Raw genomic sequence first — 14,250 nt, forward strand, 5'->3', positions numbered from 1 at the left:
CCTGCCTGCAGGCCATCTCTTTCATCCTGTTTATGATTCTGTTTCTTTTATGAAGATGTGTGTGGGCGTGTGCTTGCCTTTGTGAGGACCAAACCGAGAATATGGTTTTGTCTTGGGAGCGAACACACTGTCGTTTAGGCGGGTTTGAGGGTTAAAGCCTGCAAGTAAATTCAGCAGAGGTGAAGTTGGGGTTCGGTCCTCACAAATATAGAATTGTGGATGTGTGTAAGTGTGATTTTTGCACTTCTTTGTGAAGAATAATGTGAGTTTTAACTGGAAATTGCATTTGGCTGTTAGATCATCAATTTTAAAGTTTAGAGTAGGTTTACGGTAAAATTACCATAAAGGTTGAAATGGTTTTCGGCAGCTTGCGATAATTTAAATTGCTGTACAATTTGGTTAAAATTTACCCTCCAAAAGTCCACATTCCTGAAAAACCAACATCTTGTTTTTTATTATCAGAAAATACCCGTCACTGGTGTGACATATAAAAGCTTATATGACATTTAAATGCTATTTACATTCATTACAACTGGGCTTGAACATTTTTTTTTCTGTGTTAGTCGATCGAATCTGTGATAACAATCTTGAAAAATCATTTTTACCATTACTCTTGGAATGTAATGTTACCTTAAACGCTTGGCTCGTGATGTATGGGGCTTCAAATCTGGCAACACAAGGTTAGAAAATGCCTTATGTTAACCCTCCTGTTGTCTTCATTTACAGGCACCAAAAAATATTGTTTTCTTGTCTGAAAAAAATCCAAAAATTCAGCAAAAAAATTCCCCAAATTTCTAAAAATTTGCAAAACCTTTGGGAAGAAAATTCCAATAATTCCTTAAAATTTTCCCTTAAAAGTTTTATTTATAAATAATCCTCCAAATATTTCAAGAAAATTCTTGAGAAAGAAGCATTTTTAAGAAACATTTTTAACATTTGTTTTTTCCACCAAAAAGATTTCCCAACAATGTTGAAAATGTGGACATTAGAAGTTTCACTGTGAAAATATTTTTGAATTTTTTCCACATTTTCAAATTTTAAACCGGGTCAATTTTGACCCACAGGACAACAAGAGGGTTAATTCAACTCTCAAGTGAGCATTGCCTAAGCTACTACACTGATAGCAGAAAAATCTCACAAGACAGGGACACTGCTTGAAGACAGCTCTTCAAAAAGTAAATCAGAAATAAAACCTGATAGTCAGAATGTTATGAGACGTGGGAGGTCGGTCCCTTTAAAAGGACTTGAGCTCCCCTGAAACATGATTTGTGAAATGCATTTCTGCATAACACAAAACACTTGTGCTCCAAAAAAGAGGAATGCACACTCAATGAAGGACCTCGGATCCCTGACCCATCACTAGACACACCAGTGAGCAGTGATTCCTAACACATCTTTGGAGGTCATCAGGTAGAAACCTCCCTTCAACGGTGTTCTGCCTCTTTAGTCCCACAACACCTCCAGGAGGCTAGACGGTGAACCCTGGTGTCCCAGATTTATCTCCTCTAATGCCAGTTCACACTGTTCCTACACAATCCAAACAGCACCGCCACATTCAACTGACCCAGGCCCGTTTAGGAGATGCTCCAGGTAGTGACCAGTGCAGATGCTACCTGTTAGCTAGTATAAGAGGCTGAATACCTACTGCCAACTGCTAAAAAGTGACAAAGAAATTATGCATGTAGACTCTCCAAACCTGCTAGTGCTATCTCTAAATGCTAATGCTAACTACTCCTACACAATCCAAACAGCACTGCCACACGAATCATACGTAAAATTAGGTTATTATTGAGCTAAGATTCATGCATGAGGGCAACTCATCCCTAATTCCTTTTAATAAAGGTACCAGCATGCTTGCTGGTAACACCATCGATGCGTGGCGGCACAATATCATAAACTTCACTCACTTTTATAAAACTTATCTAAATCTTCTCAGTGCCTGTTTCAGTGAAGCAAAACAACCCTCTGTGAAGCTGAAAGCAGCCTGCAGAAGCTACTTTCATTAATTTTCTTAACCTTAACATTCAAATTTTTTAATCAATAGGAATGATAATAAATAAGTGTTTTTATAAATGTTTTATCTATTGTTTCTGGCCAGGAGAAAGTGGAATATGTGAGCTCCACTAAAAACGAAGACAAAGCGTGATATGATATGATATGATATGATATGATATGATATGATATTTTATTGTCTCTGCAGTTGTAGCCACTCCTGTAGCAAATCACATTTCTAAATTACACAAATTGCACTTAAGACACAACCAGTGACTCCCATCGCCCTGCAGCCTCAATCAACATAGTTTAAATTTTAATTGCAGGAGCCGTAAACGAGCTTTTAAAGTGGTTTAATTACATCGGGCCACTCTTTATCCCCTGCCAGAGGGTCAGAGCTCATATCTCTGTGGAGAATATGAGAACGATCAGACAGTATTTTCTGTGTTCGCCTGAGAACAAAGTGATCATATATTGGCTGGAAGGACTGAGTTCATTCCTACACATAACCTTCATGGTGGATCTGTACCAGCTGAGGAAGCTTAGATCTAAACTGTACAGTGAGATACAATTCTGAGTGTGATAGAAAGTTAAAGGTAATAGATGAGGTTCAGTTTCAGAAACAATTAGATGTAGTAACTGTATTAGAAGTTGGAAAATAAAATACTTAAAATGTTTAGTTTTGTCTACAACCCAAAGATACTCAGTTTACTGCCATAGAGGAGGAAAGACACAAGAAAATATTCACCTTTAAGAAGCTAATAGTTGTAGCTTAATAGTCCACAACTAATTAATAAACTGACTAATCGTTGCAGTCCTAGTCTTGACCAGTAAAGTGAACTTGTGTATAAAACAGCTCAGTGCCAACTAATGTACTATTAGGTTTGGTGTTATGCTGCTATCAAAGTGACTCCCCTCCAAAAGTATTGGGACAGTGAGGCCAATTCCTTTATTATTGCTGTAGACTGAAAACATCTGGGTTTGACAACAAACGATGAATATGAGACAAAGAGATCAACATTTCAGCTTTTATTTCCAGGTATTTACATCTGGATCTGATACACAACTTAGTAGGTAACACCTTCTGTTTGAACCCACCCATTTTTTATGTGAGCAAAAGTTTTGGAACATTTGACTAAAGTCTGTTTCGTTGCTGGGGCTGCTCAGCGGCGTAGTGGTTAGCACTGTTGCCTTGCAGCACGAAGGGTGGGTCTGGGATCTTTCTGCATGGAATTTGCATGTTCTCCCTGGGCATGTGTGGGTTTCCTCTGGGTACTCCGGCTTCCTCCCACAGTCCAAAAATATGCTGAGGTTAATTGATTACTCTAAAATTGCCCGTAGGTGTGAATGCAAGTGTGATTGTTCGTCTATGTATGTAGCCCTGCGACAGACTGGCGACCTGTCCAGGATGTCCCCTGCCTTCGCCCGAGTCAGCTGGGATAGGCTCCAGCACCCCCCGCGACCCAAGTGAGGATAAAGCGGTATATAGAGGATGGATGTTTTGTTGCCCTGGTGTGTCCTATTACACTGATTATTCAAACAACATACAGCACTCAATGTCTACATTCAGTTTCAGATTTGGGTTTTGCGTTGCAGACTGCATCTATAGTTGGAGGTGTAACCAACATGAAAACCAGAGAGTTGTTTATGGATGAAAAACAAGCAACTATGAGGCTGAGAGAAGATGGAAAATCAGAGACATTGCACAGGCATAGGCCAAAGCCAGGACAACCATTTGGAATGTCCTGAAGAAGAAAGAAAGAAACCACTGGTGGACTAAGTAAGAGACATCAAACAGGCAGACCAAGGAAAACAGCAGCAGTTGATGACAGAAACATTGTGAGAGCTGCAAAGAAAGACCCTAAAATAATTGTTCGTGACATCAGCAACAGCCTCCAGAAGGCAGGAGTGAAGGTATCACAATCTAATCTACTGTTCACATAAGACTTCATGAACACAAGTGCAGAGGCTACACCAGAAGATGGAAATCACTTATTAGCAAGAAGAATAGGAAGGCCAGGCTGGAATTTGTCAGAAAGTACAGAGATGAGCCTCAGAACTTCTGGGACAAAGTTATACCGATTGATGAGACAAAATAAACCTTTATCAAAGTTATGGAAATGACTAAAGTTTGGGGAAAGAAAGCATCTACTCATGATTCCAAACATACAAGCTCATCTATGAAACAGTGGAGCTAATATCATGGCTTCTTCTGGGATGGCCTCATTAATTTTCAATGATGATGTAACACATGATGGCAGCAGCTAAAAGACCTCAGAAGTCTACAGAAACATTTTGTCTGCCAATATAAAGAAAGATGCAACCAAACTGAATGGGAGATCCTTCATTGTGTACCAAGATAATGACCCAAAACACACTGCCAAAACAAGGAAGAACATGGGGGAGCAAGTGGAAGGTTGTAGACTGGGCAAGTCAATCTCCATACTTAAACCCTATAGAGCTGCATTTTACCTGCTGAACAAGACACTGAAGGGAGTAACCCCCCAAAACAAACAACTGGAAGAGACTGCGGTGAAAGCCTGGAAAAGCATCACAAAGAAGAATGCAAAAGTTTGGTGATATCAGTGGGCCACAGGGTTGATACAGTTACTTGCTACAGTTATTTAGTCTTATTCACTTTAATCCATTTGAAGTCTATCAGTTCCAATACTTTTGCTCACCTAAAAATCTGCTGTTCTGTTACAAATAATGCTACCTTCTAAGTTGTGTATCAGATCCAGATGTAAATACCTGGAAATAAAAGCTGACTTGTTGATCTCTTGTCTCATATTCATCGTTTGATATCAAACCCAAATGTTTTCCTTCTACAACAAAAGTAAATAAACTTACTTTTGGAGAGGAGTGTAAGTAAAGTTGGTCAGAATACGATTCCTATATGTGTCTCTGTGCTGAAAGCTATGTCAAAACTTCTCAGAAAATAACCTGCACCTCTGCTCTGGCATGTGCATCTGTGAACTGCATCACGTTGGTCAGAGCAGCTTTTTAAACTGTTTTATGATCTCTGCATGTCAGGGAGGAAGTGGTTCTGATAACGAGGTGACTCCTGAGCGACAAAGGCCTGAATCTGCTTGAATCTGCTGATGAACGTAGGCTGAACTCCATTAAATCAAAGTTTGCATTGTTTTAACACTTTTTCCTCGATATAATCTCTCAAAAGATCTGAAAAGGCCTTTCGCATTGCCCTCTGTATTTTTTTAACCCCAAAAATGTCACAGGAGACACCTCCCACTTCCACCTTCATTTGAAATTCTCACTTCCTCAATGTCATTTTGTGATGTACTTCACCCCCTGGCTCCTCTGAGTTCTCATTCTGGTGGCAGGGTGTTTGGTGTCGCTGCTGAAACTCTTTAAGCTGAATCGCCTCCACACGACTCCCAGGTAGGCCTGAAATATCTTCCTCTGATCTGTCCTGCAGCTCATTTACACCTGCTGAACATCTTAGAAGATACGATATTACCTGTAGCACTTGCGCTTACTATAGAGCAGGTAGGTGAAGATACCAGAACATCATTGATTTGAATTAGGCATCTTTGTTGCACATCGTCTGACTTTATCCTGTTTCTAGTCAGTGAATTGTTTCCTGCTCTGTGCTTAGTAGTGTTTTCCATCACAACAGAGGCAGGCAACAGTGGAAGCAGATCATTGACATGCATTTAGGCTCCTGATAAAATTACGGCTCACTCTATAAAGGATTATCAAATTAGGTGCAGAGAAGCAGGAGAGGTCTTGTGATGCACATGCAGCAAAACTACACGATTCGAGTGTGAGCTTGTAGGCGCAGCTGCAGATTTCAGGAAGTAAAGTCTACAAATGGAGGTAAAATGAAATCTATTTAGCGTTTCTCACTGGCTGAGCTAAATGATGCATGTTTTGTTCATTGTACAGCCAGTTCTGACTAAACTTGTGGGTAATTTGAGGGTTTAACACAAATCTTATTACGGGCTCAAGGTGACTCCTGCCTCGGTTCAGGATGCACTCACTGTATATGTTTGGTTTGCTTGTTAAAATACGTAATTTAAATTGTGTATGCTCATGGGAAAATCAATGACAGCACGAGTGTGTGGATGACAAATTATGAGAGCGAGGGGTTAGTGGTTTTGTTGCTGAAAGGATGTGGTGTAACTGCCACTTTAGCAACTACCTTTATAAGCACACAGCAGCTTGAATTTGCGATTAAAGCATGGGGCTATTTGTGCCATGTTCGTACTGTCGTTTTGTACGCCTGCCTTCAGCATGCACAATTATTTCAGGAACGCAAATTGAAGAGAGAATGAGACAGGGTTCCTGCCACAAACAAACTAGAGGAAGCAGTTGTGAAAGGTTGTGCTTCCTCTTTCTTTAGGTGCCCTCTGTCGTGTCTTTCTACCGTGTCGTCAGTATATTTCCACATTAGTATCAGAAAACACAAACATAAAGGGACAGCGGGGAAACTGCTGCATAGTTGAAGCATATGCATTTAAATGATGACATAGATTTGGTTCATTAGGTTTCAATACAGACTTTTTGGCACACACAAAGTCCTGCTTTTTCTATAAACGCTTGCTTTTTCTCAGTTCACCATGTCCAGGAAGGTTGTGAGGACCAGTAAGTTCCGTCACGTCTTTGGCCAGGCTGTGAAAGCTGACCAATGCTACGATGACATCCGAATCTCCCAGATGACCTGGGACAGCAACTTCTGCTCCGTTAACCCCAAGTTTGTGGCCATGATCGTGGACGCCAGCGGTGGAGGAGCCTTCATGGTGCTGCCCCTGACCAAGGTGGGTCACAAGAGCCGGAACTTGCTTGGCTCTTTGCTTTTCTGTGTAACTTTTCATCATGTCATTTTTGGATGTGTTGACCACTTAAGATGCAAGTTCTTGATTGTTTTTTTTTTCTATTTTTTATCCCCAGCTCCATGCTGGTGCTTTAAAATTTGAATTCTGCCAGTCACAACCGCTCATTCAGCTAAATAAGGAAGTTTGATGCTGTCTTTGAGTCTTTCTATACGTCACTTGCTCTGCCGTTGAGAAGTTTTCACCATATTAGGAGTTTGTTGTCAGCTCAGTGCAGGAGGACAGGATGTGGCCTCAACCCTGCAACTCTGCAGTCACTTATGGAGTGTGTTAGGTGGCTTCTTTATTGCATTTTCTGTCCCCGAAAAAGTGGAAAATTGCAAGCCTTGTGGCCCAGTTAGTGGTCATTTGTGTGTGAATTCAATGAAGCATCTCTTTGGATCACCTATATGTTCCTTCAGGCTTGTCATTAATAACACATGTAAAGGTTTGTGCATTTAAAAAAAAAAGAAAAAGAAATGAGTCCCTTTACTGAAATAAATATGCTGAAATATGAGAAACTATTTAAATGATTTCTCATATTTGATGTAATTTGCTGTAAAGTTATGTATAAAATATTTGTTTGCAGTCTGTTAGGAGACAGTAGTTTGTGCTACAAGAGGCTGTTCAAACACATATATCAAACACTGTCACTACTATTCATCAGAATCCTTGCTGTGATTAATTATATCATTAGAAATTACTGCTAAACTGACAAAAGTGAGATAATCCTCCGCCATATTGTGCCTGCTGATTTTCAGTCATATTCTCACACTATGTGAGGTTTTGAGTCTTAAATTTAACTTGGTGAACCCTGCAGAAACCACATTATTCATGCTCTTATCTCGCATGTAGTGTATAATTCTCAAAGGCATAAAATAAATGAAAGGACCACTGGGCATAAAATTGCAGGGAAATGTGCTGTGGAAACATGAAAAAAAAAGTCAGCCTGCTTTGAGTCACATACTGTTGCTGTTGTGCTCGTCTTATCTTGCTTTCAGTTTTTTGACCTACATCAAAAAGCTAATTCAGAATCTCTCCGCAGCCAGATTTGATTGATTTGCTGGAAAGTTGTTTTTTTCTATTTTTTTCCCACTCTAACATGTAATTTGTTATGTTCCCTTTGCGTGATGCTCTCCCACATGGAGGCATGTTTGAACAAATGCAGTTTCACCTTGCAGGCCTCGAAATGCTCTGTAACCAGGTTACAAGGCATTAGGAGTAATTGAAGGCATAGCTTTGGAATTTATATCACCTGACTAACAATTTCTCCTCCTACCTGGATTAGATCATCAGGTTTTTTTCTTTTCTTTTTTTTTTTAACTTTTGTTAATAATAAGTCTGTGTTACCTTAATTTTTTTTTCTTGCTTTGTAAAATAGGATAAGATAAGATAAGATAAGATAAGATAAGATAAGATAAGATACGGTACGGTACGGTACGGTACGATACGATACGATACGATACGGTACGGTACGGTACGGTACGATACGATACGATACGATACGATACGATACGATACGATACGGTACGGTACGGTACGGTACGATACGATACGATACGATACGATACGATACGATACGATACGATTTGTAGTGCTACAGCAGCAAAGATACTGTAAAGAATATTGAGACATTAGTAGAAAATTATGAAATAAACAAGAAATATACATAAGTACTTTTGACATTTTAGAGTTTCTTGTATGTGTAGAAACTCGGATATTGCACCAATAACTTTGTAAGTGGAAAATTACAATATTGCGTCGGGTTATTCTATATATCAGATTGTATGGTTCTTCTATGAGCAGAAAATAATATTTAAAAAACCTATATAGTATATGGCTCAAATTCTTCCATATTTTCCAAAAAAAAATACTGTCCAAAATATTTTACATTTAAAAGATATTCATAATGCACAGCTTTGAATTTATTTATCTACTTTACTTTTTGTAGTTTCCTTGTTTCTGTACAGTTGACTTTATTGAGAGCTGTAGTCATCGTCCTCTTCCGCTTCCCTCTGCAGACAGGACGTATCGACATGTCCTACCCCACCGTATGTGGCCACACAGGTCCTGTTCTGGACATTGAGTTCTGTCCTCACAATGATAACATCATTGCTAGTGGCTCTGAGGACTGCAGTGTTATGGTAAGGAAGCACAATCTTTCTCTACAGCATGACATGGTATATTATTTGTGTTGCAATGTGACATGTAAATTACACACTTTGTTGTCTTCGTCAACGAGTAGATTTGGGAGATCCCGGACGGCGGGCTGACCACGTCGCTCACAGAGCCCGTTGTGAAGCTGGACGGTCACTCCAAACGTGTCGGCATCCTGAGCTGGCACCCCACTGCTCATAATGTGCTGATGAGTGCAGGTATTCTCCACATTCCCCCCTCAGTAACCTGCAAAAAACACTAACTGTCGCTCAGTTTACATTTTACGACAGAGAACTTCTGTGTGGAACTGCATCATGTGTATTGAGGAACCACACGGAGATGAATGCAATATAAATACATCACAGGTGTGTTGTTGAGTGAGGCTCACACCTCTGTTGAAGAGGAAGTTCCACCGTCTTCACTCTCAACACTGTTCAGCCCTCTCAACACTTCAGCTCACAGTATTACTTCCTGAAGCCTCAGTCTGTCTGACAGTCTCTAAATAACTTTACTCAAACATGAGAGTTGCTTGGACTGAACATTATTGAAAAAAGTGCAGTATACTTATTAAAACTTGCTCCCATTGCTCATGTAGACAAAATGCATGCATAGTTTCCTGCTCAATTTGCTCAACATCTTAATATTTACCACACATGTATTCAGTCAGTAATAGCCATTAAATCAAGATGCACTTTCCCTGACAGTAGAGAATTACTAATGTTAAATAATCAGCCCTAACTGCTGCTAATATAGTACAAACCTTTGATTCATGAATGTCCCTGGTTTTAAGCCTGGCATTAATCTTCATAAAGTACATTTCTAGTCTAAGTTAGGGCCTTTATTCAATGCAGAGCCAACTCATCTTTCAAACGACGCTATCAAGACTTTCTCACCAAACTTTTCACTGAGTTCTCTTTTCTGTATAAGGTGTTTGAGTCTGCTCTCTGTGGCCATGACAGCTGTCATTGCACCTCTGTTTATTGTGAATACTGCGGCAATGTAAAACATGAGACCAGGAAATGACACTGAAGCTATGACAGTTTAGAAAAGTAAATGTGAAATTCCGAACAACACATAGCACTGCATTTTAAAATGAGAAACAAAAGCTGAATTTTACTGTAAGACTTGAATAAAATGTTTTGAATTTTGAATAGCATTGTCAATTAGGGATGTCCCAATTGGTGATGAAGGTTTTCTTTAACTGGAACTGGAACTAATCCAAGCCTGATTCTTTGCCTGCTGTCACTTAGGTGTCATAAATTTGAACAATTTTCTGTTTTAAGCCTCAAACACATTGTATGATCTGTAAAGACAGTTATGTCACACGTCACGAGGATATAGGAGACCATTTTAGATCATTCCATCTTTGTTTGCTGAAGCTTCTCGGGCCAGATGTCATTAAGTGTCACAGTAGACTTTGTCATGGTGCACCTTTACTAGCAAAACCTTTATAAAGCTCTCTGCTTGCCAACACAGGTTACAACTAATCTAAAATACTTAAATAAAGTTTACTTTGTATTTTCTTAGATAATAAAAAGTGTATATTACATAGGAAAGTGGTATCACGTTTTGACAGATGCTAAATATTCTTGGATCGGGGGCAGAAAAACCTGATCGGGACATCTCTAGTGTAGATTATTTTTTCTTAAAATAAAGTGAAGCCCTTTAACCCGTCTTTATGTCTGCCACTGTTGTGACCCTGCAGGCTGCGATAACGTGGTGATCCTGTGGAACGTGGCTCGTGGGGAAGCAGCAGTGAGGATCGACAGCGTGCACACCGACCTGATCTACAGCGCCTGCTGGAACAGGGACGGCTCCAGGATCCTCACCGCCTGCAAGGACAAGACCATGCGCGTGCTGGATCCACGCAAAGGCACCGTCCTCTTCGTAGGTTTCCTCATCTGACCTCATTTCTTACTTGATCACCAGCACTGCAGCTTTACAGAACTAGTTGAATTAGATTTCTTCCAAAACATCTGGAATATCATGTAACTCACAGTTCAATCTGTTGTGGTTTTCTCATATAATCATCTTGGCCAGAATGATATGATAGCTCTAAGCAGTATAGTTATTACCAATAAATGTGTATTTGACCTTTTTTTTCACTTTAATCTCTTGCACGTTGTTGATAATAATAAGAAAATAAGTTGAAGTGGATTTATTTAGTAATATGGAGTAATAGATTTTTAATATTTATAACATTTAATGCTAAAACTTTATGTTTTCTTTCTATTTATGGGTATTTCTAGAACATTTACAGCACTGTTCTGTGTTAAACTTTTCACCTGCAGGAGAGGGAGAAACCTCATGAGGGGTCCCGGCCTATCAGGGCTGTGTTTGTGAACGACGGCAAGATCCTCACTACCGGCTTCAGTCGCATGAGTGAGAGGCAGGTGGCGCTGTGGGATCCAGTGAGTGTCACTTCAGACTGAAAAACTTCACCAAGATTTAGAATCCTCACGCTTACCTAAAAATATCCATGAAAATGCCGTGGACATTTTTTCTCTAAAACATTAAATGTATGTAACTCAGTGAGCACCAAATCAAGTTCCTGCTTGAAACAACATATTATGTGTTGTTTATTGAAGGTTTAGCTTTCAACTTTGGTCGGTGCCTGGAAATTTCATCATGATTTTTATGTCAAATGAAGAACACTTTTCTTGAAAAAAAAAACTTGGAAAAAAGTGGTTTTAGGTTTGTGGAAAATACACCTTTGAATATCCCCTCCAGACAAATTTTAAGATATCGAGATAAACTGTGTCTGATAAACAAAATCTCAACCTTCAGACTCTATGAATAGAATGAATGAGGATATTTTTCAGCTGAAAAGTTGAGCTGATGAACACAAGTTGTCTCCACCTTCAGGAGATGATTTAAAAACAACTTTCTGGTGTCAAACTCTGCACAGTGAAGCATAAAAACACTTTTAGGAGCACAAGTGGACTTGGACAGTTTAGCTTTCGTGGTGTATTGAAACTGTTATTCCTCACAAGGGAGTAACTTCTATTTACAACACTGATGTTTCACAACACCCACATTACAGCCCTGAGGGTGTTTGCTCTGCATTACCCACATCAGTCTCAATTAAATAGATCCCCGGCTTACCTGTCGTCTGCCAGAGCAGCCTTTTTACACAGTGTATTACACCAGATGTCAACAAATGCACAACTTTGTGTATCTGATTCTCTTTAACAGAAGAACTTTGGAGAGCCGTTGACCCTGCAGGAGCTGGACACCAGCAGCGGCGTCCTTCTGCCATTTTTCGACCCAGACACTGGCGTCGTCTACCTCTGTGGAAAGGTCAGACCAAGATGTTGAAATCTTTGTGTGTCATTCTCACCCACACAGACGCTTGCAGCTCACTGGTTTGTCTTCGTCACAGGGCGACAGCAGCATCCGTTACTTTGAGGTGACGGAAGAAGCTCCTTATGTCCACTACCTGTCCATGTACAGCAGCAAGGAGAGCCAGAAGGGGATGGGATACATGCCCAAGAGGGGTCTGGAGGTCAACAAATGTGAAATTGCCAGGTAGTTATGTTTGTGTCTTGTAAAAACCAAAGGTAGTAAGTTGGTTTTATCCATGATTACACTGTGGCTGCTTGGTCATTTGCTCTACACCTCTGGTTTTCTGGTGTTCACTGGCGCTGAAGGAGCTTTTCCTTTAATTTCACCAGCAGGTTTGCATTTGTAGGTTTGCAACAGTGCAGTTTGGTACAGACGTTCATGTCCACATCAATCTCATCTGTACTTTATGTTAGTAACAATTAGCCAATACAAACTAAGTCAGTAAACACAGCATGAGCATGTTACTCACTGTTACATAAACACTCACCTCAAAGCACCGTTGTTCCTCCCTGAACTGCAGCATAGCCATCGACTCTTTGTCTTGCTTATATTGTTTGACATTTTGAGGGCAAAATCTGTCTGCTGCCTCCAAAGCAGGCTTATTATCTCAACCTATGCTGACACAACAACCTGAAATATGAACTAACGTTTCTGCCTTTAGGTTCTACAAACTCCATGAGAGGAAATGTGAGCCCGTAGTCATGACGGTGCCCCGCAAGGTAACGGTTTAACGAGCTGAAGTGCACTTTTATCCATTAGAATGAGTTTGTGGGTCACTCATTCTTTATTCTCTCTGCTTGTGTAGTCGGATCTGTTCCAGGAGGATCTGTACCCGGACACCATCGGCCCCGAGCCCTCGGTTGAAGCTGACGAGTGGTTTGAAGGCAAAGATGGACAGCCGATCCTGATATCCCTAAAGGACGGGTTCGCAGCGACCACCAAAGCCAAGGAGTTCAAAGTTCACAAGAGTCTCATGAAGACCACGACTACCTCTGCAGGGAATCAGCAGGACAGCAGTGGGGTGAGTCTCTAAAATAGACTTTCAAACAATAAAAAGAATTCTACTTTACCTTAAGCTTTTCCATTTTATGTTGTTTTAAACTTTTTTTTTTAGCATTTCAAGAGGTGATGGTAACACTTTTAACTCAACTGCGTTTATTTAATAGATTTAGTTGTTGAATGAGGTTTTACACTTAACTTAATTTCAACTTAAATATTACTTTTCATGCATTTTCTACAGATGAAACCTGAAGTACTTATAGAAAGTAGTTTAATGTGGCTCCACCTTAAGGAACTACTTATATTTTGATTTTTATTCCAGACTTTACCAGTACTTCTGTACAGTTTGGGATGCAGGACTTTCTGAAGTATTTTCAAAGTGTAATTATGCTGCTTTTTGCTGTAAATATGTAATTTTTTAGTTTCAGTAACAAGGAAAAACATATTTTTTTGTCCATGAAAATCCAACTAAGCAACAGCTATTGCTGCAATATGCAATCAGACTAACATCAAGACTGTTTTTCTGTCTTTCAGGAGGTTCAGTCCTTAAAGAAGGAGGTGAACGACCTCAAAGCAGCGATAGAGGTTCTGACCAAGCGTGTGAGTGAACTGGAGAGCAAACATTAAACCCGGAAAGTTTGATAAACATATACCACAAATATATACCAAGAGCAGAAGTCAAGAGATAAGCAGCGGAACTAAGAAGGACAACTAGAGGGAGAAAACTGCTGTTAACTTTTCATTGTAATGAGACAAAGGGAGAGATTAATACAGTGGATGTTAGAAAACTTTTATTTTTGGCTTGAAGCTTGAATTTGTTTATTTGGTTTAAAAAAAATCCTATTTTAATATATGCTTTTAGTTTGAAATAAAGTCTTCTGTATTTTCCAAGTACATTTTTGACTCCTTTTTTATTTAAAAAAAA

At 39.7% G+C, this 14,250-nt stretch overlaps 1 protein-coding gene across 1 annotated transcript; it reads left to right on the forward strand.

Annotated features, from left to right (window-relative positions):
* Window positions 1-5,261: 5,261 nt before the first annotated feature.
* coro1a (coronin, actin binding protein, 1A) lies at window positions 5,262-14,219 on the forward strand. Its single transcript, XM_022195062.2, has 11 exons — window positions 5,262-5,391; window positions 6,567-6,770; window positions 8,846-8,968; window positions 9,070-9,199; window positions 10,687-10,868; window positions 11,273-11,392; window positions 12,177-12,281; window positions 12,364-12,509; window positions 12,988-13,045; window positions 13,132-13,347; window positions 13,860-14,219. The coding sequence occupies exons 2-11, from the start codon at window positions 6,573-6,575 to the stop codon at window positions 13,950-13,952; spliced, it is 1,371 nt and encodes a 456-aa protein (XP_022050754.2). The 5' UTR covers window positions 5,262-5,391; window positions 6,567-6,572; the 3' UTR covers window positions 13,953-14,219.
* Window positions 14,220-14,250: the final 31 nt, after the last annotated feature.

The sequence above is a fragment of the Acanthochromis polyacanthus genome, chromosome 21 (assembly GCF_021347895.1).
Source record: "Acanthochromis polyacanthus isolate Apoly-LR-REF ecotype Palm Island chromosome 21, KAUST_Apoly_ChrSc, whole genome shotgun sequence".
NCBI classification, from domain to species: Eukaryota; Metazoa; Chordata; class Actinopteri; family Pomacentridae; genus Acanthochromis; species Acanthochromis polyacanthus.